Genomic DNA, 25746 nt, shown 5'->3' with positions numbered 1-25746 from the left:
TTGCTAAAACTCTTCAAATGTTAACACGTCAGAGTAGTTGGCTTAAGCACAGAATTAGCGGCTCTCCCATCTTCAAAGTTATGTATAGTTATAAAAACTTCAAATATCACCAGTGTATTTTATAAAATTAGATCCAATTTTATTAAGGATTTCAGATTACATATTTCAGACTTCTAGAGAATAGAACCATTTGGGGACTGACAGATGTCATAATAAACACTGACCCCTGAAGCTCCCTCCACACGGCACTTTCCCATTATACAAGAGCCAGCTAGCTCTTCGCTTTGGCAACAGCTACTTCCTACAGAAGGGAAGCCTGCTAGTCTGTAAGTTCACTGAAAATGAGATCCTATCTTTAGGTTACAAACTTCAATGTTCAAGAAAATAGGCTGTATTTAGATGAACTATGATTACAGAAAATAGCAGAAACCATCCTAGAAAAAGCATCCAAATCATTCTCAAAATAAAATATAATTGGTTAAGGATTTCCAGTAGTTAAAACTCTCCGGAAGATGTTAGCTCTCGAATGTGTTCACATTCTAAGAGCTGGAATACTAAAATCTCACAGAAAGAACTATCACCTCAAAACAAATGTTTTTCCTCAATGTAAATTTTATTAACAGCAGAACTTTCCTTGGAGTACAATCCAATTACTATACCCTGTCAAAACCTACTCCTGCCCCCCAAAGTGAACAGTAATTAGCCTGAGGTATTTTAAATGTGGCTCTCAGTGGTCTGAAACTTAATGCAACTTCATGCCATCCTCCCCTGCCTCGTTACCACCTTAGGGTGTTTTATAATGTGGTCACTTGAAATATCTGAAGGGGGGTAAAATGCTAACAAAAATCCCAAAACTCCAATCTCTTGAAATCATACACTACTTTCATTCATTCCCACTAAAATTGGAGCCACATGCTCAGATCTAGAATAGAAGTGTTTAAACTTCATTCTCCAGTTTAATCATCAAAGCTTGGTGTGAATATAATGCTGAATATCAATCACACTCATGGTATAGAGGCCCAATTTTTTGAGCATTTTGTAAGTAAGACTGAGAGAGTTTGTGAGATTTACCCCAATGTGCCTTAGCAGAGCTGAGGTAGTTGAATCAACAGTCTCACCCATCCTTGGTTATGCACAGTAAAAACAGCATGGCTCCCGACACTCATCCTCCACACTGAGGACAGAATAAACAAAGTCCAAACAGGTTTCAGTTCTAACAAGCACAACTGCACCTTTCTGCTCAAGTCTAGAGCATATCACTTTTTTTAAAGCACGTGTGTATTAGCTCCTCCAGCGTTGTTCAATATAGAAAACTAGGCACCCCTGAATTCCAACTAACCCTCTGCAATGGCCTCAATCAGTACAAACCGAGACAGCATCCCATGAGAGCTAAAACTGTGTCATATTTTTATTTTAGGCTATAAAAACAAAATTAGGCAAACAAACAACAGAAAAACTCAAAATGGGTTCAAATGATGTATATTCATCTTTTCCAGGAAAGCAGAAGGTAGGCCCTACCACAGAGAAAAGATTTAATTAATGGAGGTTAATTTTCAAAATACATTAAATACTATCAACTTCAAGAGAACCTAGGGTTTGTTCACCTTGCTATAAATGAGTTGACTTTTGTTTATATCATCGAAAACATAAAAATGCTTTCATAATCTCAGTTATTAAGTTTGATCTTACTGGAAATTCTTAACCACAATTCTCCTCCCTCCAATGATGTCATCATGCCTTGTGCGTCCCTCTATCAACGTAAGGGAAAACACAGCTAATGCAGGCGGACTGCAACCTGTTCTACAGCTGAAAACAACTTTGGTTCTTTAGGAAGGAAACAGCTACTCCAAGTATGTTCAACAGTTGGCTTTCATAATTGTATTCCAAAAGCTACATGATGAAAATACTCCAGAGGAACCAAACTGCAGCAATAAATGAACATGCATTAGAGAGGATGTATGCGTTAACGTATCTGACAGAGCTAGGCTAGGATGCTAGGTAGAACAAACTCGTCCTTCAAATATCAATCTCCTTTCCCTTAAAAACTTACTGATTCTACCAAGAAAATACAAAACCATAAGGCTGTAAGTAAATGAGTCATGTTTAGGCTATTACAGGGCGGCCGTCCTCAAGGCCAGTCACTGCTCACTGCTGCTTGCACTCGGCTGGGTTCTGATCCTTCTGTTAAAGGAAAACAACACGTCAATCTATCTTCTACCAACTGCGATGCATTTTTTAAACAAGTACTTTAGTTATCATAATATCTTGTAAAAAATTACAGTGAAGACAGAAAATACAGGATAGTGACAAACTAATGCTCACAGTCACTGCAGTGTACATTAATGAAGCCTTACTTCCTGGGATAGTCTATAACCTCAAAATACCACTGATTAATTAGTAACACTAATTCCTATCTATCAAAGTATCTTACTCTTAACTTCCTCTACATGCTTAAAGTATCTTCCCAGTGCTTTACAGCAAATGGTAGATGAACAAAATAGTAGATGAACAAAATAAAGGAAATTTTAGGTTTCGAATGAATCCTGGAGATTATTACAAACTTTGAAGAGACAATGATTTACTAACCCTAAAATTCCAAGAATTATAAACTGGGACCTTTAGGAATCAAATAATTTTAATAGTAGTTGGAGAATACAAAGTTCAAAGCAGTCCTGCCTCCAGACTTGTTTTAGCTAATTATAACTTTCCTTTGTGTGGAAAACAATCTAAGCAACCGGTTTAATTCTTTAAAAAGGTCAAATCCCAAATAATAGCAAGTAAAGAGAGGATCTATCTCATCTACGCCTACTCTAGCGTGAAGCAGAGGGAAGGCCAGCACAGTTCTGCTCACCTTTGGGTCATAGTCTGGATCGTTTTCCTCATCTCCTTCTTCTTCCCCTTCCTATATTAAAGTTCAAAATGCATCCATGAAGTAGGTACATACTAGAAAAATTGGCTCATAATGTATGGAAATTTTATACAAGTTACTCTATGGGTCAACAGATTTTCATGATTACAGAGTTTGTTGGTAATACAATTTAATTTCAAAGCTTCTAATATGAAAAATTTCCCAACACAACTTGAGACATCCAGACAGCTTTTATTGAAAAGATTTACTGCAGCCAACGTTGAAAAAGTTTACTGCAGCTTTTGACTTCTTCAAAGAGCTGATAACCCTGCAGCAGAACAAAATTATTTGAAATAAAAAAAAAATGTTGCTGAGTTTTGCAATTTATTTATTGAAACCTTATACATACATTGTTTGGCTGTAGAATTCTAAAATCATAGTTTCCAAAATTTATCCCAAATCACAGAATGATTATAAGGAATACATTAATCACTCATTTTTGTTCCTCAATGTGTTATACAGTGAATTATTTGCTCATTTGGTAAACATTACCTCGTCAGCTTCTTCACCTTCTTCATCATACTGAAAAGACAAGTGAAAGTGTGAGTGAGAACAAGTCAGGGAGCACAGATTAGCAACACCCATCATCTGAACACTAAATGTATTACAAAGACCTGAGCAGAAATGCTCTCAGTGCTCTCGGTTACAGGCTACAGCATCTCCCTACACTTTCTCTGCAGACTCTGTATTATCTACATAAATGTTGCCATGAACATTTAAGAGTTCTGGTTGTTTCATGACAATGACATCAAAATAAAATAAACGTCAAGGTAACCACATTTTAGCAATTCAGAATCATTTTCTAAGAGAAAAACAAGACCCGACTGTAAATGAATCTAACTATCCTAAAGTCTTCTTCACAGCTGAGAAAAGCGAAAAGCTGTCCAAAGGCTTAGCGGCACCGGGCACCCTGTATGTCCTACCTGACTAAACAGTCAACCTAACCTCTCACCAATTCTGACTATGGCACCCAACAAAAGGCTCCCCCGACAGCAGGACTTAAGTATACTCACGTCATCGTCATCGTCCTCGATCGCTTCTCCAGTGAAGTACAACACTGATCTTGGGATTATGCGCTCGCGTAAAAAGTGACCAATTTCAAAGTCTGCAGCAAGTATGGCCTCAGCATCATCATCCTATCAGAGGGAATTGTCAGTCAGTCGGCTGTGACAAAGCTGCAATCCTGCCTACTTGACACTTATCAAGTAAGCCATATGCAAGTGCTGGATTTGCATGGTGTTAATACCTAATACCTAACAATAAGCTGGTAGGCCAGCATATACACCAAGAAAAACTGCAGTAAATAGAAGTTAGGACTGTTTATCATGTAAGACTTTGTGATGAAAGAGAAAAACATAAAAGAAACCTTGCTACACGAAGGCATTCCTTTGGAAATAACAAAGATGTGGCTAGGAAGATGGCTCAGCAGGTTAATAAGGCTCAGGGATTTAACAGCATTGTCTGCTCTTGCAGAAGAGCCAGGTTCAGTTCCCAGCATCCACAAAACCAGCGAACCATTCCAGAGGACTCTGTCGTCTTCTGACTTGTAGGGGCATCAATCACACAAATGGAACATACATACATGCTGGCAAACACTAACACACATAAAGCAATGCTGAGTATTTAGCGGGCATGGTAGGAAGTGCCTTTAATCCCAGTGCCTGGGGAAGGAGAGGCAGGTGGATCTGAGTTCAAGACCAACCAATGTCACAGTGAGTCTTTCAGTAACTCAACTTACCAGATCGCCATTCTCAGGAACTGCAAAATTAAAAGAAATCCACATCAGAAAAATAATAATTAAGCCCAGCTTACAGTACAGCACACACCAACACCCAACATAAATTGAGCTACTACTCACTACTTACCTTCAGGAGGAGCAAAAAAATTAAAGAAAGAATCATTGGAAACTGTTTTAGTCACAGTACGAACTGTCCCACGTCCCTTGTGTTTCTGCTTCTTCTTAATGGTTTTCAAAGTAACATTCTTTCCTTTTTTCCAATCTATCTGGCACCTTAAGAAACAAAATATGTAATTCTTTATTTTAGCACATTTGATAGCTAGATTTTTACAAATACAAGATTTTTACATGTCAAATTAAAATTTGGGTATTTCCTAAACAAAAATTTAAAATCTATTGATTTGTAATAACATTAACATGATATAATAAAGTGACTAATAGTCTATTCCTTCCCATAAATACACGATAGTCAGACCCAGAGGAAAATGGGAGACCGAATCGTAAGAACCCTACAGGATACACAAAGGAACGGAACACTAAAGCTCTACCTACAATCACAAACACCGTAGGACGGGCAACTCACCCTGTACAGCCCATAATCTCTGGTCCGTCAAAAGAAAAGGGGTCAGAATCATCTGGTTCTGACCGCATCCTGTAAGTCTTTGTTAACACTTCATTTGTGAAATAGTCATTGGGTTCAAAGTGAAATTCTAAGACAAAACTCTTTAAAAGAAAACAAAAGGGAGTTAAGTTCTCAAACCATGTCAGCGCATCAGTGAACAGTTTGACCTGTGCTTTTTGATAAGCATATACCCAAGTCTAATGCTCTTCCTCTCACTCTGAACTACAATGCTAACAGGGATGCAGAGGAAACTCGTAGTTCTGTTAACAGGCAAAAACAAATAATGACACAATCTGCTCTCACCCTTAACTATCATTTCGGTCAGTTATATCTAAGTAAACCACCAAGTGCCCCTTCTTTCCATCTCCCCACAAAGACAGCTCTTAGACATGAAGCTACACCCTCGCTCAACCCTGAAAGACGTGACTGTGGCCTGATCCTTTATTCATTAACAGCAGTGCCCACAGTAGCCACAGAAGGGTTATTAGCTGATCTCTCCTCATGCAGGCCCTTAAGCACCATCTGCCTGTAGTCAGTCCCAGGCAGACACCTTTAAGAGTTTATCTCCTTTCATCTAAGATCACGATCTTTACTTTTACAAAGCTTAAATTCCACAGTACTGGAGTGAAGTACAGAATCACAAGCCCCGAAACCAAACATGCACATACTTAGTTAAGAGTGCCTAGTGTCCAATTTAATCCCATACTCCAACCGAACTCTTGACTGTTGCGTTTAAAACTTATCTGTACACTATACTACAAAACTATAAATATTTAAAACTTCTTTACCATAGGCTGGCCAGCATCCGAAAACTTCACTTTAATATCTTTCAAGTGCTTCAGAATAGGTTCATCATGTTCCTTCAAAATAAAAATTAGCATTTAATATGGCATTTTAGGGTCAATGTTTTATAACACAGAAAAACTATTGACTATAGGCAGTGTCTATTACATTTTAGGGTCAGTGTCCTGTTACCACACAGAAACTAGTGGCTATAGGGAGGGAGTGTCTTGTTACAGACGTTTCATACAGTGAACTATGAACCCTAAAACCTCTCCACAAGTCTGACACAAAGCTACCTCATACTGTGCTTCTGCAGCATACTACCTGCCCAGGCTGAAAATTACGAAAGTCTAAAAAAGGCTGTTTATTTTACAATAATTCCTGCTTATCTGCTGTTCTTTCCTTCCTTCTCTACTGTGGCAAAGCAGAAACACACTCACACTCATCCCTGAAGATCAGTCCTTCCCACTGCTAACCCCGAAGTCACCCCTAGTTTAGGCCATCAGCACTACACAGACAGCAACGGCTCAAGAACAAGAGAAGCCATTTCCCAAATAAGTGGACATCTGTGTTGGTTTTTTATAAGTGAGATAAGCAGCTTTACATTTAAGATGCAAATCCCCCCTGGATTAAAACAAGTTTCAAACTGAAAACCTTTTTTAGTGCAATGCAAACTAAACACTAGCATTTTCTCACCAACCCTGCCTTGATACTAAGTACAGAAATACAAGAAGGTGTTGTGAACAGTGAGAAGGCACCAACTAAGAGTGATCAAAGACACCACTTCATTAATGAATTTAAAATTATTTTGATTAACCAAAACTGAATTTTCTTTATATAAAACCATAAGGAACACCAGGTGTGGTGGCGCACGCCTTTAATCCCAGCACTCGGGAGGCAGAGGCAGGTGGATTTCTGAGTTCAAGACCAGCCTGTCTACAAAGTGAGTTTCAGGACAGCCAGGGCTATACAAACCAACCCCCCCACAAAAAAAAAAAAAAAAAATTTTAAAATCATAAGAAAACCACAGATATCAAAATTTTCTTTTGGGTTAACAGGTGGCTTTGTGAATTAATTACCTGAACCATGTCACTGAGCAAATCAACATTCTTAAACACTGTCAACCAAAATTCAGGAATTCCTTTTGGGTCTTCTTTTTCTTCATCCTTTTTCTCATCTTCAATCTTGGCCTTTTCTTTCAGCTCCTCCTTGAAAAAAGACAGCAAACAACGGAATGACTACTATGAGAGGTCTTCTGATAAACCTTCACTAACACACTGGAAAACTTCAATCCCATAGCAATCAATGCTCTCATCGCCACCTTACAAAGACCCACCACGCACATCAAGAACTTGAAGAGAGTCAATAACAAGATCTTTAACCACAGCAAACAAAACCGTGTCCACTGTTCAGCTTGAGGTCCTTACTCATCATACCCTGCAGAGTAGCTACGGTAAGAAGCACGGTCCCCTAGCTCAGCAGCCTTCCCTCAGCCCTGTCATCCTTCACTGCAGGCAGGTCACAGAAAAGCTTTTCACCTGAAAATCATATGCTCTTCCAACAGTCCTCAAAAAGTCAAAGGAAACTACAGGAGATGCTTGAAATGCAAAACGAGGCACTGCCAGGCTGAGGAATAGCTCATCTCATCCTACGAACACTGCTGATCACTGCTGATCGATCCCCAGTATTTACAAAGTTGCTTATGGTCCGTCCTATCATCTAAAATACAGGAAACCACAAGGTACTGACCGAAACTTCATCCTCCTCATCTGGTTTCCACTCGCATTCTTCTTCTGTAGGTTCATAGATTGCATTAATGATCTCAAATCGCTAAAATAAAAAGACAGCTTATGTAAAAACATTAGCACCCAAATCTTGACACTCCTGGTTTCTGAGTTAATTAGTAAATAAATACCACAGCTTTTAATCCCTGCCACTGCTGCTCTCAGACACCTCTAATACCCATCCCACTGAGAGATCCAAGTACCAAGCCTGTCTCCTGAGTTAACTTACAAAGTAGTATAAATAATTACCTTATCAAATAAAGGCTGATAGAGAACAGCATACTTCCTCTCGAGATCATGAACCTCCTCGTAGAATTTGGCTTCTATCTGTGCACATTTAACCTGAAGATTCTTGAGAGCATTCACTCGTCTTTTGACTACCTTAGGCAAGCTGAAAAGTTACAGAAAATCATAGAAAAACACAAGTCACACTTCCCATACAACATTCAAGTGGGTAAGTTTCTAAGTTGAAGCAAGGAATTTAAAGTAACTGAAATTCAAAAGACATACAGATCCTTTCATTATAAAAGCAAGTAGGATAAATCAATAGAAACCAAACAAAACAAAAAATCCAGACAAACACAAGAAATACCCTTAAGCCAGGTTGAATTTTCTTTCCAAATTTTTATAAAATAATTCTTGACCTAACCACTGAAGTAGTTAAAATTAAGAAATTCAACTATTATCAGTTCACTCTCAGATCAGTTTTTTTCTATTTCTTCCACAAGCCTGACAGCTTAAGTCAGATTCCCCAGAATCTGTAGACAGGAAGAAACGCCAAGAAGCTACAATCGTGAGCCTGAAGCCAGATCAAACAGGGTTCGTGTCTCAAAACAAACCAATAAACTTAATTAAGGAAGTAACTTGGGCTGGTAAGTTGGCTCAATAGTTAAAAGCACTTACTGCTTTGCAAAAGACCCCAGCTTAATTCCCAGCACCCACATGGAATTTGTAAACCACCTGTAACTCCAGACCCAAGGAATCCAAAGCCCTCTTATGTGCACACTATGGTCATGGAGGCCCAACACTCTTATACATTAAAAAATAAATTAATTAATAAAAAAGAAAATCTTAAAATAAAGCAACTTAATGCTTTAGTAGCTTATAATACCAAATAAAAATACATATTCAAATTGTGAAAAATTGAATATGCATCTTAATGTTAGAATAAAATATAGTCAAAGAATCTACAAAATATAAAGGCATGAATACACATATATACCACATATTTAAATGTTAACCAGTCTACAGTGAGAACTGGAACCCATGTTTTTACATATCCTTAATTAACATATCCTTCCTAGAAACTTCCAGACTAAACCAAGTTATTACATGGAAATACAGGTAACCTAAACAGTACTGATGACACCTTAATTAGCATCAGGATGTAGTCTCTGCTCTGCACTTAGCTTTTATTATTTATTATTGCCCAGTTGGGGAGCTGTGTATAGTCAAAGGACCACACTGAGAAGTGGGAAAGGTCTCTTTCACTTTGGTATGGGTTCCAGGCACTGAGTTCAGCTCCCAGGCTGGCATCACAAGAGCACCAAACAGTTTACCTCCTATGCTACCCACCCCAGACAGACAGACAGTAGTTACAAGTTACAAACGGTGGGCGGGCGCCGTGACTAAGAGTGTTTGCTGCTCCTGCAGTTCCCAGCACCACCTCTAACTTCTAGGACCTTTCCTAGGCTCCTTGGGCAAGTACACATGCGCACATGAAGGCCATGAAGGACAGATTAGACTGAGAGGCAATGCTAAGAAAGTACACAATTGGCCAGGAATAAGGGAGAGAGCAGCAAAAAATGCAAAACAAGTCCACGGTAAAAGCTAAGAGCCTGGTCATGAGCTAGCTAGGCTTCACTCCCAGCACCTGGGAGGAGAGGCAGGGAGATCTGAGTTCGAGGCCAGCCTGGTCTACAGAGAAACCCTTTCTGAGGGGTGGGAAATGAGGGTGCTAAGAAACATTAGCAAGATCAAGACAACTGCCTATTTTAAACCTAATCTAATACATGTTTAGAATATAGCAAACCAAAATTAACACAAAAGAAAACTTAGACAAACCAAATTAGATTTTAAAATAAAATGTTAGCCAGGCATGGTGGTAGTACAGCCCTTTATTCCCAGTACTTGGAAGACAAAGGCAGGCAACCTTCCTGAGAACTGTAAGTCAGCTTGCTCTACGCCGGCCAGGACTATAAATTATTCAATGATTTTAGCAATGCTACTGGATACACTAATAATTTTCTAAAAGAAAAACACAGCAATTCTCCATATAGCAGAAATACAATATAAAAGAACACTATTCACAGCAGGAATACCATATGAAAACTACAGAAATGAACAGAACCAATATTCTATGAAGAAGCCACAACCCTGAGACAGTGTGTGCTGTAACTCCAAGTATACAGACAAGCCGATGGTAGGAAGATACACTACTCTGCCAATCCATGAACCTGAACGCAAGCAATATCAAACCTCAGGAACTAAAGAACTTGAGAACCCTGTCAATCACACAGGTCAAGGATAGACAGTACGGATGCAAGGAAGCATCTTGTCATCTGCCAGATCTACTGAGAGGTCATGTGACAAGAACAAGCAGTCTTGATGACTTGAAAATTGCAGAGTTGGGTGGAAGCAACTCACCCTGTAGGATAAACACACAGTACAAAGCCGCAGTGTCTAAATGTGTAACAGAAAAAAAGAATAGCTCAGTTAATAGAGTTTTGTAAGAACTTACTAAAAATGGATGTTTACCTGGACTTTGAAGGAATGAAAGACCTAAATTAAACTTAGCCACCAAGAATATAGGAGCTAAGACTTCCAAACCAATTTGAATCCAGACATAAATTGAAAAACAGGCCAGCCATTTTGCTAATATAAAACTTAAGGATTTCTGTTTACTGAAATGTTTTTACAATGCTAAGATGAAAATATGAGTATGCAAAGATTTCCATAAATATTCTAACAAAATGAAAGTAATGTCAGTGAGAAACCGGACCAAGGACAAATGGACCACAAGGCTCATCCACCTTCTGAGAAGCAGCTGCCAGAAATACAAGTAAAACAAGATCTCACCTCCAGACTGGGTTACAGTGAGAAAATCATCTACAAAAGCTGGATGCCAACTGCTGGCAGACATGGAAAAAAGCCACCTTCACACTAAACATCCAGCATGTCTAGGAATCTTGCTACAAGACTGGCCCAGGTAAAGAGTGTATAGTTCCGTGTGAGTATGTACAAAATGCTGTGCATCCAGTACAATCTGGGTCAAGATGGTCCTATTAAAGGAAAAGGAGGTAAAAGACCAGGAGACACAGAACCAGGAAACACATTTCCATTAAGCATCGAAAGACAGAACACAGGGACCTCAAAACTAGAAAACTGAGCAATTTTAAGCCTTAAATCACAAGAAGTAACCTGTCTTTAAAAACAGAAATCTGTATTTCTAGTTCTGTACATTTCAACAAACTTCTAAACAAATCATAAAAATGGCTAAGATCAATACATCTCCTACATACATGAACGAAGCAAGTCAAGACCCAATCTAAACAGATGTTTTCATCATAACTCCCCCAAATTTTATACTAGACACTAACAGACATCAGCTTTCCAGGATCACACAGATAAACTCAAAGGAAGATAGGGGGAGGGAAAAAAAAAAAAGATCTTGTACCTTTCAATGTATCCTGTTGGTGTGTCTACCAGACCATCAAGTCTTTCCTGAAGAGCTGCAAGAATCTGAGGATTTTGCATCATCTGAACAGTTAGCTGACGTGCTTTTAAAAAGAAAGGGGCATTGAAAGAGGGATTCATGAAATTGTTTCTGCTTTTCTTTCTTTTCCACTGACAATCCAATCATGAAGTCTTCTAACAGGCCCATAAATGCTGGTCTGATGAGGAGAAATGTAGAGACCTCCGGGTTTCTAAGATCTCTATCTAATGCACAGGATCTCTCTAGGGCTTTCTACAAGCTCAATGAGCACAATCTTTTCTGTTTCTATTATCTTCAATTTCATCCACCTTTCACGCTGGGGAAGCCCAGAGGTGCATCCAGGTGTCGGAGACTCTTGACGGTAATCTGGGGGCAGTCAGCACTTACCAGGCCAGAGATAAAGGAAGGAGTTGTATGGAAGTTGTTTAATGCTAACAAGATGTGCCTATATTTTATGTACATGTATAATTTTAAGATTATAATATTGCAAAATAGCCACAGGTTGTAACTAAGGCCAAAAAGTGACTTTTTATGATTACATTTAATTTATATAGGCTAAATTTATAATTTTTTTCAGTTATATTCTTGGAGACCAACTAGCTTTTAATAGTTTAGTAACTAAATGATACAGTTATAACAATAGGCATTTGGCAACATCAATTAGAACTCTGCTCTCACAGTTAAAATCCATCTGGCTAAAGCTGAAAGGGAGTCACCTTGGTACCCGGGGACCGCATCTACTCCATCAGCACTACTCCTGGACAAATTACTACATGGACACTATCAAGTGCCCTTTTGGTGTCTAAGAGGACAGACACACACAATGCTTCCTATACAATTAAGTAGTAAACACAGTTTAGAAGTACTGCCAAGTAAAGTCTACTTCCAACCCGTCTAGTATTTCTCAGTTTAGAAGAAACTCAGTTCCCGACACAGCAGCAGTGAGGAATGTCAGTGACTACACTCCCATCTTCCTTTCTTCCTGTGTCCTATACACAGTTCCTGAACTCAAGGACTGGATCAGGAGAGAGGACAATGGACAAGTCCAGGGAAGGGGGAACAGTTCCCACTAATCTCTAGAACACAAGTGCCAGCCATTGCTGGCTCCTCAAGTAATTTAAAAGAATACCTTTGATTTTTGTTTCTTCACCCGTTTCTTCTTCTTCTACTTCTTCAACATCTTCCAAATCTTGATCAAGTTCAGACTGTTCTTTGCTACAATGTCATAGCATCACACCATAGTTTAAATGTATGAATTACAAAACAAGATTAGAGCAACTTGTATAGACTGTCTAAATAAATATGCTTCTTTCAGTCCAGAGATTCAGTGATCCAGCCTCCTACCTTGCACTAACCAGCCAACCACAGTGGGAACATCAAGCTGTATCTGGTTAGTCTGTGAGCTTTTCACCCATATCCAAAGACTACATTCTTACATCACTAATGAAGAACCTTCATCTCCACAGGGCAGCAATGCCCAGCCTCTTCTGTAACTAGGATGCGAGGTTTGCAATGGTATTTCCTTGCTGCAGGTTTTGTACATTTGTTTCATGTAGTCCACCCTATGTAGCTGAACATGGGCTTCAACTTTCTGACTCTCCTGCCTCAACCTTTCTGAGTGGTGAGTTTACAGGCCTGATGTTGCAGTGAGTTACTGAGTTCTTTTGTCCTGTTTGTTTTTGGTAAGATGTGATACCATGCAGCCGTAGCTGTGGCAGTAAGATTATATACAGCACAAATAATTTAAAACTGTAAGAATCCTTGTAAAATGGTACTACAGCTTCAACAACCACACTAGACCATGAGATATCCCAGAAAATGTTAAGTAATTAAATCTAAGAATGAAGGTGTTAGTTCTAAAACAGAGGATCCTAGCTAGTCGTCAGGAGGCAGAGGCAGCGGGGAACTTCTATGAGTTTAAGGCCAGTCTAGTCTACAGAGCAGGACAAGCAGGGCTGTACAGAGAAACCATGTCTCAAAACACCAAACCAACCAACAATACCAAGACACCCTGTTATCTATCGCTGATGGCTATGACCACTTACAGAGGACTGTACTATCTTTGGACACTTTTTTTTAAACTTCATAGTAAAGATGGGTAAGAAATATTATGATCTTTGACTCAACATCTTGCTTAAAGTTTAACCAGGATGGTTTCATTAGGCAAAAGGTAACTAACATCTTTCTCATCATCTTGGAGAATCATTGTCTACATAAGAGTTCATCTAGCAGTAGAGGGGTAAGATTAAGGACAAATTTCCTCTGGGTTTTTTTTGTTTGTTTGACAAGGTTTTGCCATGTATAACTGGGCACTCTACAAGGCCACTATGGTCCTGCCTCAATCTCCAGAGTGTCGTCTGGGACTATAGGTGGACATGGGCCTCATTTAACATCTGGGTTAAAGTCTAAGCTAATAGAAATCGAAGGTCCTAGAAACTCAGGCTCTGACTCTATGCTCTTCTGTGCATGCACACAGAGCTAGAGGTCGCTTGCATTAGCTGCTCCTTTAGTATCTTCAAATATTTACTCAACACCTCTTCTTAGGACTTTAAAAAATTTCACCAGCTGTTATCATAGGGTCAAATCTAGCCTACTTCTAGTTCTATAAGTACTACAAATTTAGTATTAGAATGTAAGACATAGTAACAAAACAGCTGAAGTAACTACTTGAATAGTCTTAAGGCTCAAAATGCTTAAATCACTCACTACTAACTAAGCCTTTCTCAGTCTCCTGGCTCTCTCACCTCCCAGGCCTAACCACCATATAAAATTAAGCAGCAGGGAGGTCAAGCTGTTGTAATCAACTTTTCTAATTGTTTACAAAATGATGGCTACAAAGCTAAGATGACATAATAGTGCTTAATTTAATACTTCAAAAATCAGGGAGCTAGAGATGGCTCAGCCCTTCCAGAGGTCCTGAGTTCAATTCATAGCAACCACAGCTCACAATCATTTGTAGTGGGGTTGATACCCTCTTCTGGCATGCACGTGTACATACAGAGCGAGCTCTCATACATAAAATAACTCTAAAATCAACTTACAAACAAAACCAGGAAAAGCATTCAAGTGTTGTTTAAGATAGAGTTAAGACTAAATGTCAAGGAAAGGAGAACAGCAAAATTTTGAAGCCAGAAAACATAAGCAACTATCAACTTTATTGAGAGAACTGAAGTCTAGGTAGGAAATGTGAAGGGTAAGCATGGTGGGCAGTGGTACTGAGATGGCTAACCTAGGGGAGACACTAAGTAGTCTAACCCTAAGTCCTCGCAGAATCCTGGCACTTTCTACTCTGGACACAGAACTCACAGCTTAGCCTGAGAAAGCAGACATTGAGTGCCTACTAAGGCGCGCGCGCGTGCGTGTGTACATATATAAAATGCTCAAGGCCTTCCTAGCTGCCTTCTAAGCTGATTCCCACAGCACTGAAAGGCAGCTGTACATGCTGACATTGCTCACCAAGGAGACCCACTCTGACACTGGGCAGTTCCTAAGCAAGCACCAAGCCTATCTACCTCAGAGTCCCACAGTAACAACACCCTCCTCCAAACCTTATTCTCATCAACTACTACTGTTAATGTCTCTCATTGCTCTCATCCAGATCCCTCAACAGCAATCAACAAGCAGATGACCCTCCCTACCTCATTAAGAAAACCTATTACAAGTTAAGTCTAAGACAAAAGGATAAAAGAAAACGTAAGATTAATTAAGACTAAATAGAAAGGAAACACTCAAAGACAGGACAGTCAATGAAACCAGAAAAAGAAAACAAGAGCAAGAGAAAACTAAAGCAATTGAGAACACAAACAGAAAGAAGTTTCAACATATTTGTCCAGACAGAAGAGCAAAGAGACAAAGATGAGAAACTGGCTAATAATAGAGGAGATAATAGGAGCACACAGCATCTAACAGGAGCTGAGAAGGAGAAGACATAGCCAGTGGACAAAGTACAACTGAAAGCCATTGAATTTGGCAGAATCACTGAAATAAGGCTACTATTAAGTGACCAGTTAGACAAAACTAGACACATTAAAAACTAAAGCCCAATGACTCACACTTATCAAAAGAAATAGAATGGAAGTGACCAGAACTGTGGCTTTAAACTTCAGGATCACACTGGAGGCAAAGTGTTAACAGCCTTCAAATTTCAGTGAGTGTTCATTAGCATTCTGTATCCTACCTGTCAGGCAGAAGCATAACAGCTCTCAGTCATGCTATGTCAAGGTAATTGACTTTCCTGTCCTATTCCAAAGTGAGCAAGGATGTATGAAAACACGGGGCCAAAACTGTCATCCATACTTTGTATTTGCTGACTTTATGGTAAAGTTCCTGTCCTACCAACCCATGCTCTTGATATCTGAAGAGCCACAGCAATCTTAATGTGTTGGATTTTAATGGTAAGGCTGTCACATTACAAGTGACAAATTTTGTGCAGCCTACCACTCTGCCTGACTGTATTCCTATAAGACATCCATCCACATTTGAAACATACTACATGAAAGTTTGCTTACATCTGTGTTCCAAGTCACCAGAACACACCCTTGTAGAGCCTCAAGTTTAAGCCACTCAAGTCCAACACTGCTTTAAGTCAATGCTTCCTATTCAGTTCTTCAAATCCAACACTGAGCCTGAGACAGCTCGGTGGCAGGACTTACCCAGCCTGTGTGAAACCCTAGGTTCTATTCCTAGCACTGCCCCACCCTCCTCCAAGTCAACATTAACACTCTAAAGAAAAGCAATGATGTGAATTAAGAGAGATAACAACTGAAAAGTCATCTTCCCACCCTTAACTTGTATGTATACTGTTGCTGTGGCAATTCTACATATTTACACACATGCAGTAGTCAGTGTTAATAAGGTGGTTTTGAGAATTATATACATGCTAAAAATTCTCCCAAGTATTTACGCTCTATCACCACGCTCAGCACTTTTACTGACAAACGGTTTACTAGGTATTTTTCTCTTTTGGTATTCTTGGAGACAGGGGCTCACTATGCAGCTCTGGATGTCCTGGAACTCACTATGCAGATCAGGCTAGCTTCCAAATTCCCACACATCCTGTCTCTGCCTTTCAAGTACTGGGGTTAAAGGCATGTGCCACATACCTGGCTGTTGGGAGGCAGGGGGGGAAATTGTGCCCTAGGCATGAAACAGCTTTGGCCACCAAGGCAGGCATCAAGCTAGGATGAACAAAGGACTGCCATCTACTCTGCCCCTGGCTGATATAAGAACAACACCATTAACAAGGTGTCTCTTTGCCCATTGCCAGGGGGTGGTTTACTCTATTTGAAGGATTATAGAATGTATTTTAGAATAGACAGTCTAACCCAACTTCCAATAGGATAGTGGGTACCAAAGGACATAAGCACCATCCATTTTCATAATCTACAATCTGTCCTATTAACTACATAACAACAAAGTATCTGAGATGGAACCAAGGTCCCCACTTACTTGTCAATGTCGGCCATCTTGTAAGAACTCCAAATGTCTACAAGGAAAAAGGACAGTGTTAAAAACAAGCCTGAGTTGCTTAAAGGTAAAAAAAACATTTGAAGTGAAACCAGATGATCAATAAAACCCCAAATCTAAGAGACTGCCATACCCGGGGATCCATCCCCATAATCAGCTTCCAAACGCTGACACCATTGCATACACTAGCAAGATTTTGCTGAAAGGATCCTGATATAGCTGTCTCTTGTGAGGGGGGCCTAGCAAACACAGAAGTGGATGCTCACAGTCAGCTATTGGATGGATCACAGGGCCCCCAATGGAGGAGCTTGAGAAAGTACCCAAGGAGCTAAAGGGATCTGCAACCCTATAGGTGGAACCACAATATGAACTAACCAGTACCCCCCTAGCTCTAGCTATGTCTCTAGCTGCATATGTAGCAGAAGATGGCCTAGTGGGCCATCATTGGGAAGAGAGGCCCCTTGGTCTTGCAAACTTTATATGCCTCAGTACAGGGGAACACCAGGGCCAAGAAGTGGGAGTGGGGTGCGGGGGGGGGGGGGGGACATGGGGGACTTTTGGGATAGCATTGGAGATGAAAATGAAGAAACTACCTAAAAAGAAAAAACCAAAAACACCCAAATCTAGTTATTTTTATCCTCCCTTTAAAAATCACATGTGTTAAAAGAAAAATCACAGAACATAGTCTATTATACAAAAAAAAGGACTAGGTTCTATAAATCCAGACTCCATTTATTAAATTTATAGCTCAGTGATCTTTACTCAAGTACTTTTAATGATAGTGAAAGGTCAATATTTACTTAGCCCCTTAAAATATTTTTTAAAACAAGGTTTTCTTCATTGTAACCCTGTGCAGTTTGAAACTACATGGACCCAGCAGATCTCAACCCAGTCCTGCTTCCCCATCCCCAGGCTATGTCCAGACCTAAGTGCCACCACAGCTACAGAACCCACTTGTTTTTACCACTTGGTGATGTTTATTTACTGTGTGTGCACTGCGTGAAAGCACAGAGGACAAGTGACAGCAGCTGGTTTTCCCCTCCACACAGGTCCTGGGGATAAATCTGAGGGCACCAGGCAACTTTACCTACTAAGCCATCTTGCCAGCCCAGTCCATTAACTTATTTAACTCATTCATTTCATAAAGCAAAACTTTGTTTAACTACTGTCCTTCCTATGACTCTTGGAGTCTTTACTAACTCCAGCATTGTATAATTATTATTAATCATTGTATAATTATTAGTCCGTTCAGCTATTTTATGAAAACTGGCCCCAGTACTTAGGAACAGCTAATGCATTCAGAGATGGAAGCCAACCTGAGCTAAATAGAAGACTTTGTGTAAAAAACTCATTCTTACAGCCACCCTCTTAGATTTCTCATAGCGTCTGGAAGCTTCTAAAGACGACTATTGAATCAGGGTTTGAATGAAGAGAGCTACAACTGCAACCCAACACTATAGCAGCTTCAGCATGGGATTGGCTCCCAGTCATGTGACCACCATAAAATAATGGGGGTTCAGATCAGCAGCACAACCTTGCTCTGGGTGACTTCTGCCTTCCATGCGGTGGACTATCAAGCTTTTGGAACACGGCTTCCCTGCACTGTGAAAGACAGTCCAGCCACCAAAACAGCTATGTAGAAATCACCAGAAAAGCAATGCCTTAGAATTGAAGCCTAGAAGTAGTATTTGTGATTCCTCCTCCCTCATTATTGGCACGAACTAAGAAACACATAGCTAGTCATATGGCATATAATGTGAGCACAGGTGTGTGGCTGAGTGTGCAGGAAACCAGAAGAGGGCCTCTGGAGTTACAGCTATCCTCGGATGCTAGGAATGTGAGCTCTACCCCTCATCACTTACCCTATGCAGACAGGACTGCAATGAATCCTAACACTAGGGAGGCACTGAGACAGGCAGATCCTGAGAGCCACTAGCCATTCATCTGAAAAGAGTCAGTAGTAAGCCTCGGTTCCCAGGGAGAGATTCTCCATAGAGCCACATGGAAAAACAATATTCTTTCATCTCTTGTGAAAAACTCCCATCCAGATTGGGGGACAGCAGACTAAGGAGATCAGCTTTTGAAAATCCAAAGTACGGGGGCTGGAGAGATGGCTCAGTGGGTAAGAGCACCCGACTGCTCTTCCGAAGGTCCAGAGTTCAAATCCCAGCAACCACATGGTGGCTCACAACCATCCGTACTGAGATCTGACGCCCTCTTCTGGTGCATCTGAAGACAGCTACAGTGTACTTACATATAATAATAAATAAATAAATCTTTAAAAAAAAAAAAAAAAAAAAAAAGAAAATCCAAAGTACAGAATAAAACTTGTTTTAAAATTGTGCCCTAGCAAAGCAGTTAAGAAATCCTTAGTTCTCAGCTGATGTCTTTGGAAGCTACCTTGCCATCATCAAATTTAAAAAGCAAACAACTCACTTATTTGGGGAGGAGTTGACAGGGTGCAAACATGGAGGTCAGACCCTGTGGTCCCAGTGACTAACCTCAAGCATTTCTTTCTTTTTTGGTTTTGAGACAGGGTTTTTCTCTGTATAGCCCTGGCTGTCCTGGAACTCACTCTGTAGACCAGGCTGGCCTCGAACTCAGAAATCCGCCTGCCTCTGCCTCCCAAGTGCTGGGATCAAAGGCGTGCGGCACCACCGCCCGGCTAACCTCAAGCATTTCAATGGCTCCCTGTGCTGAGTGAGCCAGCACCTCACACCTCACTGACTTCCACTGGCTTAGAACTCAGTTCAGAGCCAGGCCTTGAATGCTTTACAGTTCCTCTTTAAATGAGATGCACCATCCAGCCAAGAATGGAACCCCAGTTTTAATAGCCCGGAGCTATCCAAATCCTGCGCACACCTAGGGAAGCAACTCAGTGTCCCTGCAGTGCCTTGGGTTCAATTCCCAGGCCCATAAAACCTTTACAGCAACTTTCCCAAATTAAGCAGAGACCCAAATGCTATACCCCAGAAAAAAAATTAAACCATTTCTCCTGGACTAACAGCCCAATTTCATCTACTATGTTGTCCGCTATTAAGTTCATGGACTCTGATAATGTATTCACGGGCACTTTCATGTCCATAAGATTTCTTCTTCTTAAGCCTCAAACTCGTAGAAACAGAAACTAGTCTTATACTACATGCTACAAAAGCTTAACTGTTTAATCCAAAGACTGGTCCCATAGCATTCCAAAGGTCTGAGTTCGATCTCAGGGAAGAGTAAGGGGAGTTGAGGAAGGAAGAAAACACCCTCTATCTACAACAAGACCGCCATCTTCTAAATACAGAATAACTAAACAGAACTTCCAGAATAAAAATAATGGCACCAAGTTAAGTAGGTTGGCTTAACGATAAATTAGGTTCAGCGAGGAACGGATTCAGTTCAAAGGCAGCTGCAAGGCAGGCCTGAGAAAGTACTCAAGAGATTTAGAATATAACAGAATATGAAACTAGACACAAATTCAAGTTAAGAAATTTCTAGAAGTAATGAAAAACACCAATCCACAGTTTAAAGGAACCCACCAAATCTCCTCTCCTAATGAAGATAAACACCTGAGACAGCAGTCAAAGGACAGAGCGTTGCTGCGGGCAGTGGCACACATGCTTGCATGGACACTTGAGCGTATCAACCAATGGACTATCTGCAACTAAAACAGCCTTTAAACATGAATAAAATTACATGAGGGTAAAGCAAATAACTGGAAGCAAAAAAAATACCTCCAAGCAATCTCATTAGAAATATTCTCTTACATGTAGCTTTTGGTTAATAATCTAAGAAACACTTGGGACAGAGTTGGGTGTGTATCTAAAGTATTTTTTTACATGTGGTAGGTACCACTCACGAGTGCTCAGGATGTACTCAAACTGCAAGCTTAAGATATCCTAGAGGTGAAAACAGGTGTATGTCACTCTATCTAGCTAAATAATAAGCCACCATCACTAGAGGTAAATAAAATACAACCCTAACCAAACCACTGCACTATTTTACCATGAGGGGGGAAAAGTCAAGACCATAATGGGATAGAAAAGGTTCAGTGTGAACCCAAGAGTGTACAGACCATCTCAGTTCAGTGTGAACCCAAGAGTGTACAGACCATCTCAGTTCAGTGTGAACCCAACAGTGTACAGACCATCTCAGTTCAGTGTGAACCCAACAGTGTACAGACCATCTCAGTGAGAAAGGATACTGGTTTCTAATTAATTTTCCTTAAATCAATTTATCTGAATTAAATAAAAATCTTCCACAGAAGTAGAAAGGCTGCCACAGAACACTGATCTTCTAGTAGCCAGATATCCAAGCATCCATTAGCTTACCCTCTGACACATCATTTTTTGGAAAATGTCCTGAGATACCAACCGATCTGCAGACAAGTTTCCTCTTTAGAAAAATAGTGACTGCATGATGAAGCAGGCAATCGTTTTATAATAACCCAGTAAACTCAATGACGTGAACCTTGCTTTCATTCCATCCCAAGAATTTCAGATGTGTTCTTTTGGAGCAGTTTCATTAATTCAGGGCTCAGCACCAAATATGGCTCCAATTCAACAGTCTCAACAGCACCTAAAACACTCACTTTTCCATTCTAGCGATAGCAATTCAAGTCACAATCAGCCACATATTAAACTCCCAACAAAATGAACTACTTCACAACACTACCTTCCGTCTAAAAGATCTCCACACCCTGAGTATTACCCAACCCAACAGCCAATGCACACCTACAAAAGACTAGCTTTGGCCAAACCCCTCACTCACTAGTAACAAAATTTATCTGCATGCAAGTATGTGGCATACATGACTCATATATGCAAAGATAAGGCTTTTTAAAGCAGCTATTATTTAAATGCATGCAGACAAATTCCATACTGAAACAAAACCACCTAACTATACTGTAGCCTCTCCTCAGAGGAAATCCCAGGACAGTGCTTTTGAATTTCACACTGCTGTCCATGTCCAGCAATTCAAGTCAGACACCATCCTTTAAAACTCATTATGAAGGGACAAGAGATAGATAGCTTAGTGCTCACAACACTTGTTTTCCTTGCATGACCAGATGCCAATTCTCGGGACTCACTTGGCAGCTTACAATCATCTCAAACTCCAATCCCAGAGGATTAGACCCCTCCTCTAAGCCTTACAGTAACCAAGCATGCACATGGTACAGACATGTAGGGAACACACACATACATACAAAATGAAGCTTTAAAATGCAGATAAAACCAACCCTGTAAGTCTTCACTGCAAAACTAAGTAACCCTAAATAAGCTTTTTACCACACTAGACCTGTTTTCTAGTTAAAATGTTAGTACTGCTACCTCCAATCCAGACTTAGTACTGCTACCTAAGCTATATACAGGAGACAGCTTCAAGAGAAAAACTTAAATGCTATCTGACAGCATTAAATAAATGATCCATGTGGAATTTAAACAAGGCCATGCCTTTAATCTCAGCACTTGAGAGACAAGAATCTCTGAATGCAAGGGCAGCCTTGTCCACAACAGTTCCAGGACAGTAGAGCTACAGAGACCCTATCATAAATAAAACCTCAATAATCCCTGTGACTTAACCATTTGTTCCCCTGTAGTATCTATCACCCTTTAAAAACATGTTTTGTAACCTTCGTTTTGCTTACATTTATGCCCCTACACCATGTGGGTGTTGAATGCCCTAGGATCAGTTACAGTTGTAAGAGACAATGTGGGTGCTGGGAATTGAACCCAGGTCCTCTGCAAGAGCAGTCAGTGAGTGCTCTTAACCTCTAAAAGCCAGCTCTGTAGCATTTTATTTATTGTAAGAAAATTATAGCCAGGCAATGGTGAAGCATGCTTTAATCCCAGCACTTGGAGGCAGAGGCAGGTGGATTTCTGAGGTCAGCCTGGTCTACAGAGTGAGTTCCAGGACAGCCAGGACTACTACACGGAGAAACCCTGTCTTGAAAAACCAAAAAAAAAAGAAAAGAAAAAGGAAGAAAATTATACCTCCTTTTCCACTTTAAAACAAAAATGTGAAACTTTTGAAGTAAAAAAGTCCAAACTGTACATTTTTACTAATGAGTTGCTAACCCAAGGTGTCCTAGTAAGGTGGTGGTCCAGCCATCTACAAGCAGGTGTGAGGCAGCCACTCCCAAGACCTCACCTCTAGCATGCACTTGAATGTAACTGGCTGAGTCAAGTTTAACCAATTCTGACAGGCGGTTTTCTGTAAAGCAGAGATCATAATGACCTTAAGCTTTTCCAACTTTCTTCCCAGTCCTCTCAGCTTAGCACTTCACACCCAGACAAATTAATCGCTTATGTGCTCATGGTATGAGATACAGGTCAGAATTTCTCTAGGCGTCTTTAATCCTTTGAGAACTGAACAAAATAATGTATTTTGACATCATCAGCCTATGTCACCTAAAGCCAATACAAGCAAGCAAATAAGAAAATTAACTATAGAATTTTAGACACACTGGCTCTGCCCAGAGTGTTGTTTTTAATCTCATGAGAGGGCAAGTCAGGTGCCACAATCAGTATTAAATTGTCAATTATAAAAGACCAAAATCAAAGTCCAAAAACAAAAGAACAGGTATTTTTGCAACAGATAAACCTGACAAAACTTTTCTTGGTATGTTTTAACTTCTATTTAATAATCTACATGCTGACTTGAGAAGAACTTCTATTAAGTCAAGATTTGATGCCAGATGTCTAAGTCCCTACTAATGCTAAATTAAATCCCTCCAATCCAGACTTAAAGTAGTTGTACAGTTTAAATCTGGGATATACACTTCAACCATAAACAAGTTTGAAGATAAGAATTCCCCAAGACCACTGAAACCTCCCATTTACGGGTAGTTTTAAAATAAATTAAATTTGGCAGGGCAGTGATGGCCCATGCCTTTAATCCCAGCACTTGGGAGGCAGAGGCAGGTGGGTTTCTGAGTTCCAGGCCAGCTTGGTGTACAGAATGAGTTCTAGGACAGCCAGGGATACACAGAAAAACCCTGTCTGGAACCCCACCCCACCCCCAAAAAATAAAAAATAAAAAAAATGTAAATTTTAGGCACTCCTCTAATCCAAAGTATTCTTTGGATATTAAGTTTGGGAAGGTGTTTTGATGGCATCTATTTTCAAAAGTGGCAAACTTTATGTTGGCTCTCCTGAAATTAGAGGTGTTGGGGAAGTCTTTAAAACGTTTCTCATTTTGGAATTTAGAAACAAGAGACAGTCTGAAGTAGTTAGCCCTCGAAGACAGCCTGGTGCATCCTTTTAGTCTGGGAAGCCCTACCCTCTGGACAGGTCTCCGCCCTCCCCTCCGATGCCACTCCTGAGGTCTTTACAGAAATGTGGCGCACTGAGCTTGGTCAGTATATTATGAATGCCTTGTTCCACCCCATGGTCCTTCCACTTCATCCCTAGTGAGAATTCTGGGGGGAGGAGGGGTGCTGCCTGAAGGGAAGAACCACACTGTTGGGTCTATTAAACTCGAACCCCACTCCCCACCCCCAACAAGCCAGCCCTTCTTATTTTTCGTCTCAGAACCATCTGGAGGTTTAAGGAGACTAGGATCAAGTCTCTCCACACAAATATACCCCGGCCACGTTACCCATCGAAGTTCTAACTGTACCTGTGAGACACAAAACAAGATCTTTTGTTAAAAAAACAAAAAAAAAAAAAAAATAGCTAGGCTGAACGCTTTGCACGTGTTAACCCCTTACAACCCTGGCGGTGGAGGCTGCTCTCCCCTCCATCCTCCCATCCGCTAGCACAGTTCCCTCCAGGAAGACCCGGGGAGCCGGTTAGACCGTGGCAGGACTGGTACTCGTGGCGACCCCTCCTCCTCCTCCTCCAACTCCGACGGAGGTGTCCGGTGGGCCCCGGCAGGGGTCTCCAGCCGCCCGTGGCGCGGTCCCCACGTGCCCCGGCTCCTGCGCGCCGAGGCCGCGCGGCCTGCGCAGCCCCTCCCTGCGGGCGGAACTCGCGGGGCCACCGTTCCTTCCATGTCCCCCATCCCCGCGGCCCGCCTCGCGGGGGTTGCCCTCGCGGTGGGCTCCACCGAGGCAGAGGCGGCCGGGCGACCCAGGGCGCCCCGCGGCGTGGCCTCCTCCGCCGCCGCCGCTCTCCCGCGGCCTCGCCGTCCCGCGCGCCCCGCAGCCGCCGGCGCTCCCCGGGGTCCCTCAGGCCGCATGGCCGCTCCGGAGCGCTCACCCCGCGGCCTCAGCCCGACACCTCGCAGGCCCCCGCCACCCGGCCCTCCCGGTCCCCAGCCGTTACCGTTCCAGGAGGCTCGGACGCGGAGCCAGGCGGCCGGAGCTGCGCAGGCAGTGACTCAGGGCCGCGGCAGCGGCGGCGGCAGCGGCGGCGGCGGGAGGAGCAGGAGGCGGCGCCGCGAGCAGATGGCGCTAAAAAAGACCCGAGAGCCCGCCGCTCGCGCTCATATACAATTAGCGTCAGCACGTAGAGCTGCTCCGACGCCCTCCCCCTGGCCTCGGCGTTGCCTAGCAACGGGAGCGGGAGGCGGGCCTGGGCCTTGTTGCCTGGTTACAAAGCCGTCCTTCTTCCCCAGCACCTTAGGCTTCCCGCCAGTGGCGGTCTTGTGCTCGCCATCTCTTCTCCCTTCTACGCTGCGGTGGAAATCCCAATCCTACAGCGACGACCCATAGGTCCCGCTCCTGGTTCTCCTTGTCCCCTGGGTTAGGGACAGCAGCCTAGTGGCAGGCTTGCAGTATCCTGGCTGGGATTCCCATCCACA

The 25746-nt window shown here is 41.5% G+C and overlaps 1 protein-coding gene and 1 non-coding gene across 12 annotated transcripts; both read right to left on the bottom strand.

Annotated features, from left to right (window-relative positions):
• Window positions 1–1380: 1380 nt before the first annotated feature.
• Nap1l1 (nucleosome assembly protein 1 like 1) lies at window positions 1381–25408 on the bottom strand. Of its 11 annotated transcripts, none has more exons than XM_029482592.2 (15): window positions 25269–25406; window positions 16999–17035; window positions 12680–12765; window positions 11512–11614; window positions 8085–8226; window positions 7801–7881; window positions 7131–7256; window positions 6057–6128; window positions 5230–5369; window positions 4774–4919; window positions 4647–4666; window positions 3922–4044; window positions 3401–3430; window positions 2852–2902; window positions 1381–2181 (listed from the first exon to the last, which is right to left on the bottom strand). In XM_029482592.2, the coding sequence occupies exons 2-15, from the start codon at window positions 17013–17015 to the stop codon at window positions 2146–2148; spliced, it is 1173 nt and encodes a 390-aa protein (XP_029338452.1). In that variant the 5' UTR covers window positions 17016–17035; window positions 25269–25406; the 3' UTR covers window positions 1381–2145. The 11 variants fall into 11 exon arrangements, with proteins under 11 accessions (XP_029338452.1, XP_085699280.1, XP_085699282.1 ...); XM_085843154.1 differs by having other exon boundaries at window positions 7131–7259; window positions 25269–25404; XM_085843156.1 differs by lacking the exon at window positions 25269–25406 and adding an exon at window positions 24622–24638 and having other exon boundaries at window positions 7131–7259.
• LOC115032210 (small nucleolar RNA SNORA48) lies at window positions 16678–16821 on the bottom strand. Its single transcript, XR_003837866.1, has one exon. It is a non-coding gene; the product is annotated as a small nucleolar RNA SNORA48 (small nucleolar RNA).
• Window positions 25409–25746: the final 338 nt, after the last annotated feature.

The sequence above is a fragment of the Mus caroli genome, unplaced genomic scaffold, assembly GCF_978045245.1.
Source record: "Mus caroli unplaced genomic scaffold, Mus_caroli_1 scaffold_9, whole genome shotgun sequence".
NCBI classification, from domain to species: Eukaryota; Metazoa; Chordata; class Mammalia; order Rodentia; family Muridae; genus Mus; species Mus caroli.
The sequence above is the reverse complement of the archived record's forward strand: the minus strand, read 5'-3'. Positions and strand labels throughout refer to the sequence as shown.

Coding starts and splice junctions, on each gene's coding strand:
- Nap1l1 (XM_085843153.1), bottom strand. CDS start 16,723: ATGCCTGCCTTGGTGGCCAAAGCTGTTTCATGCCTAGGGCACAATTTC. Junction 7,260..7,800: donor ATGAGGAGGATGAAGTTTCG/GTCAGTACCTTG, acceptor TCTTTTTTCAAG/GAGGAGCTGAAAGAAAAGGC. Junction 5,370..6,056: donor CGGATGCTGGCCAGCCTATG/GTAAAGAAGTTT, acceptor TTTCTTTTAAAG/AGTTTTGTCTTAGAATTTCA.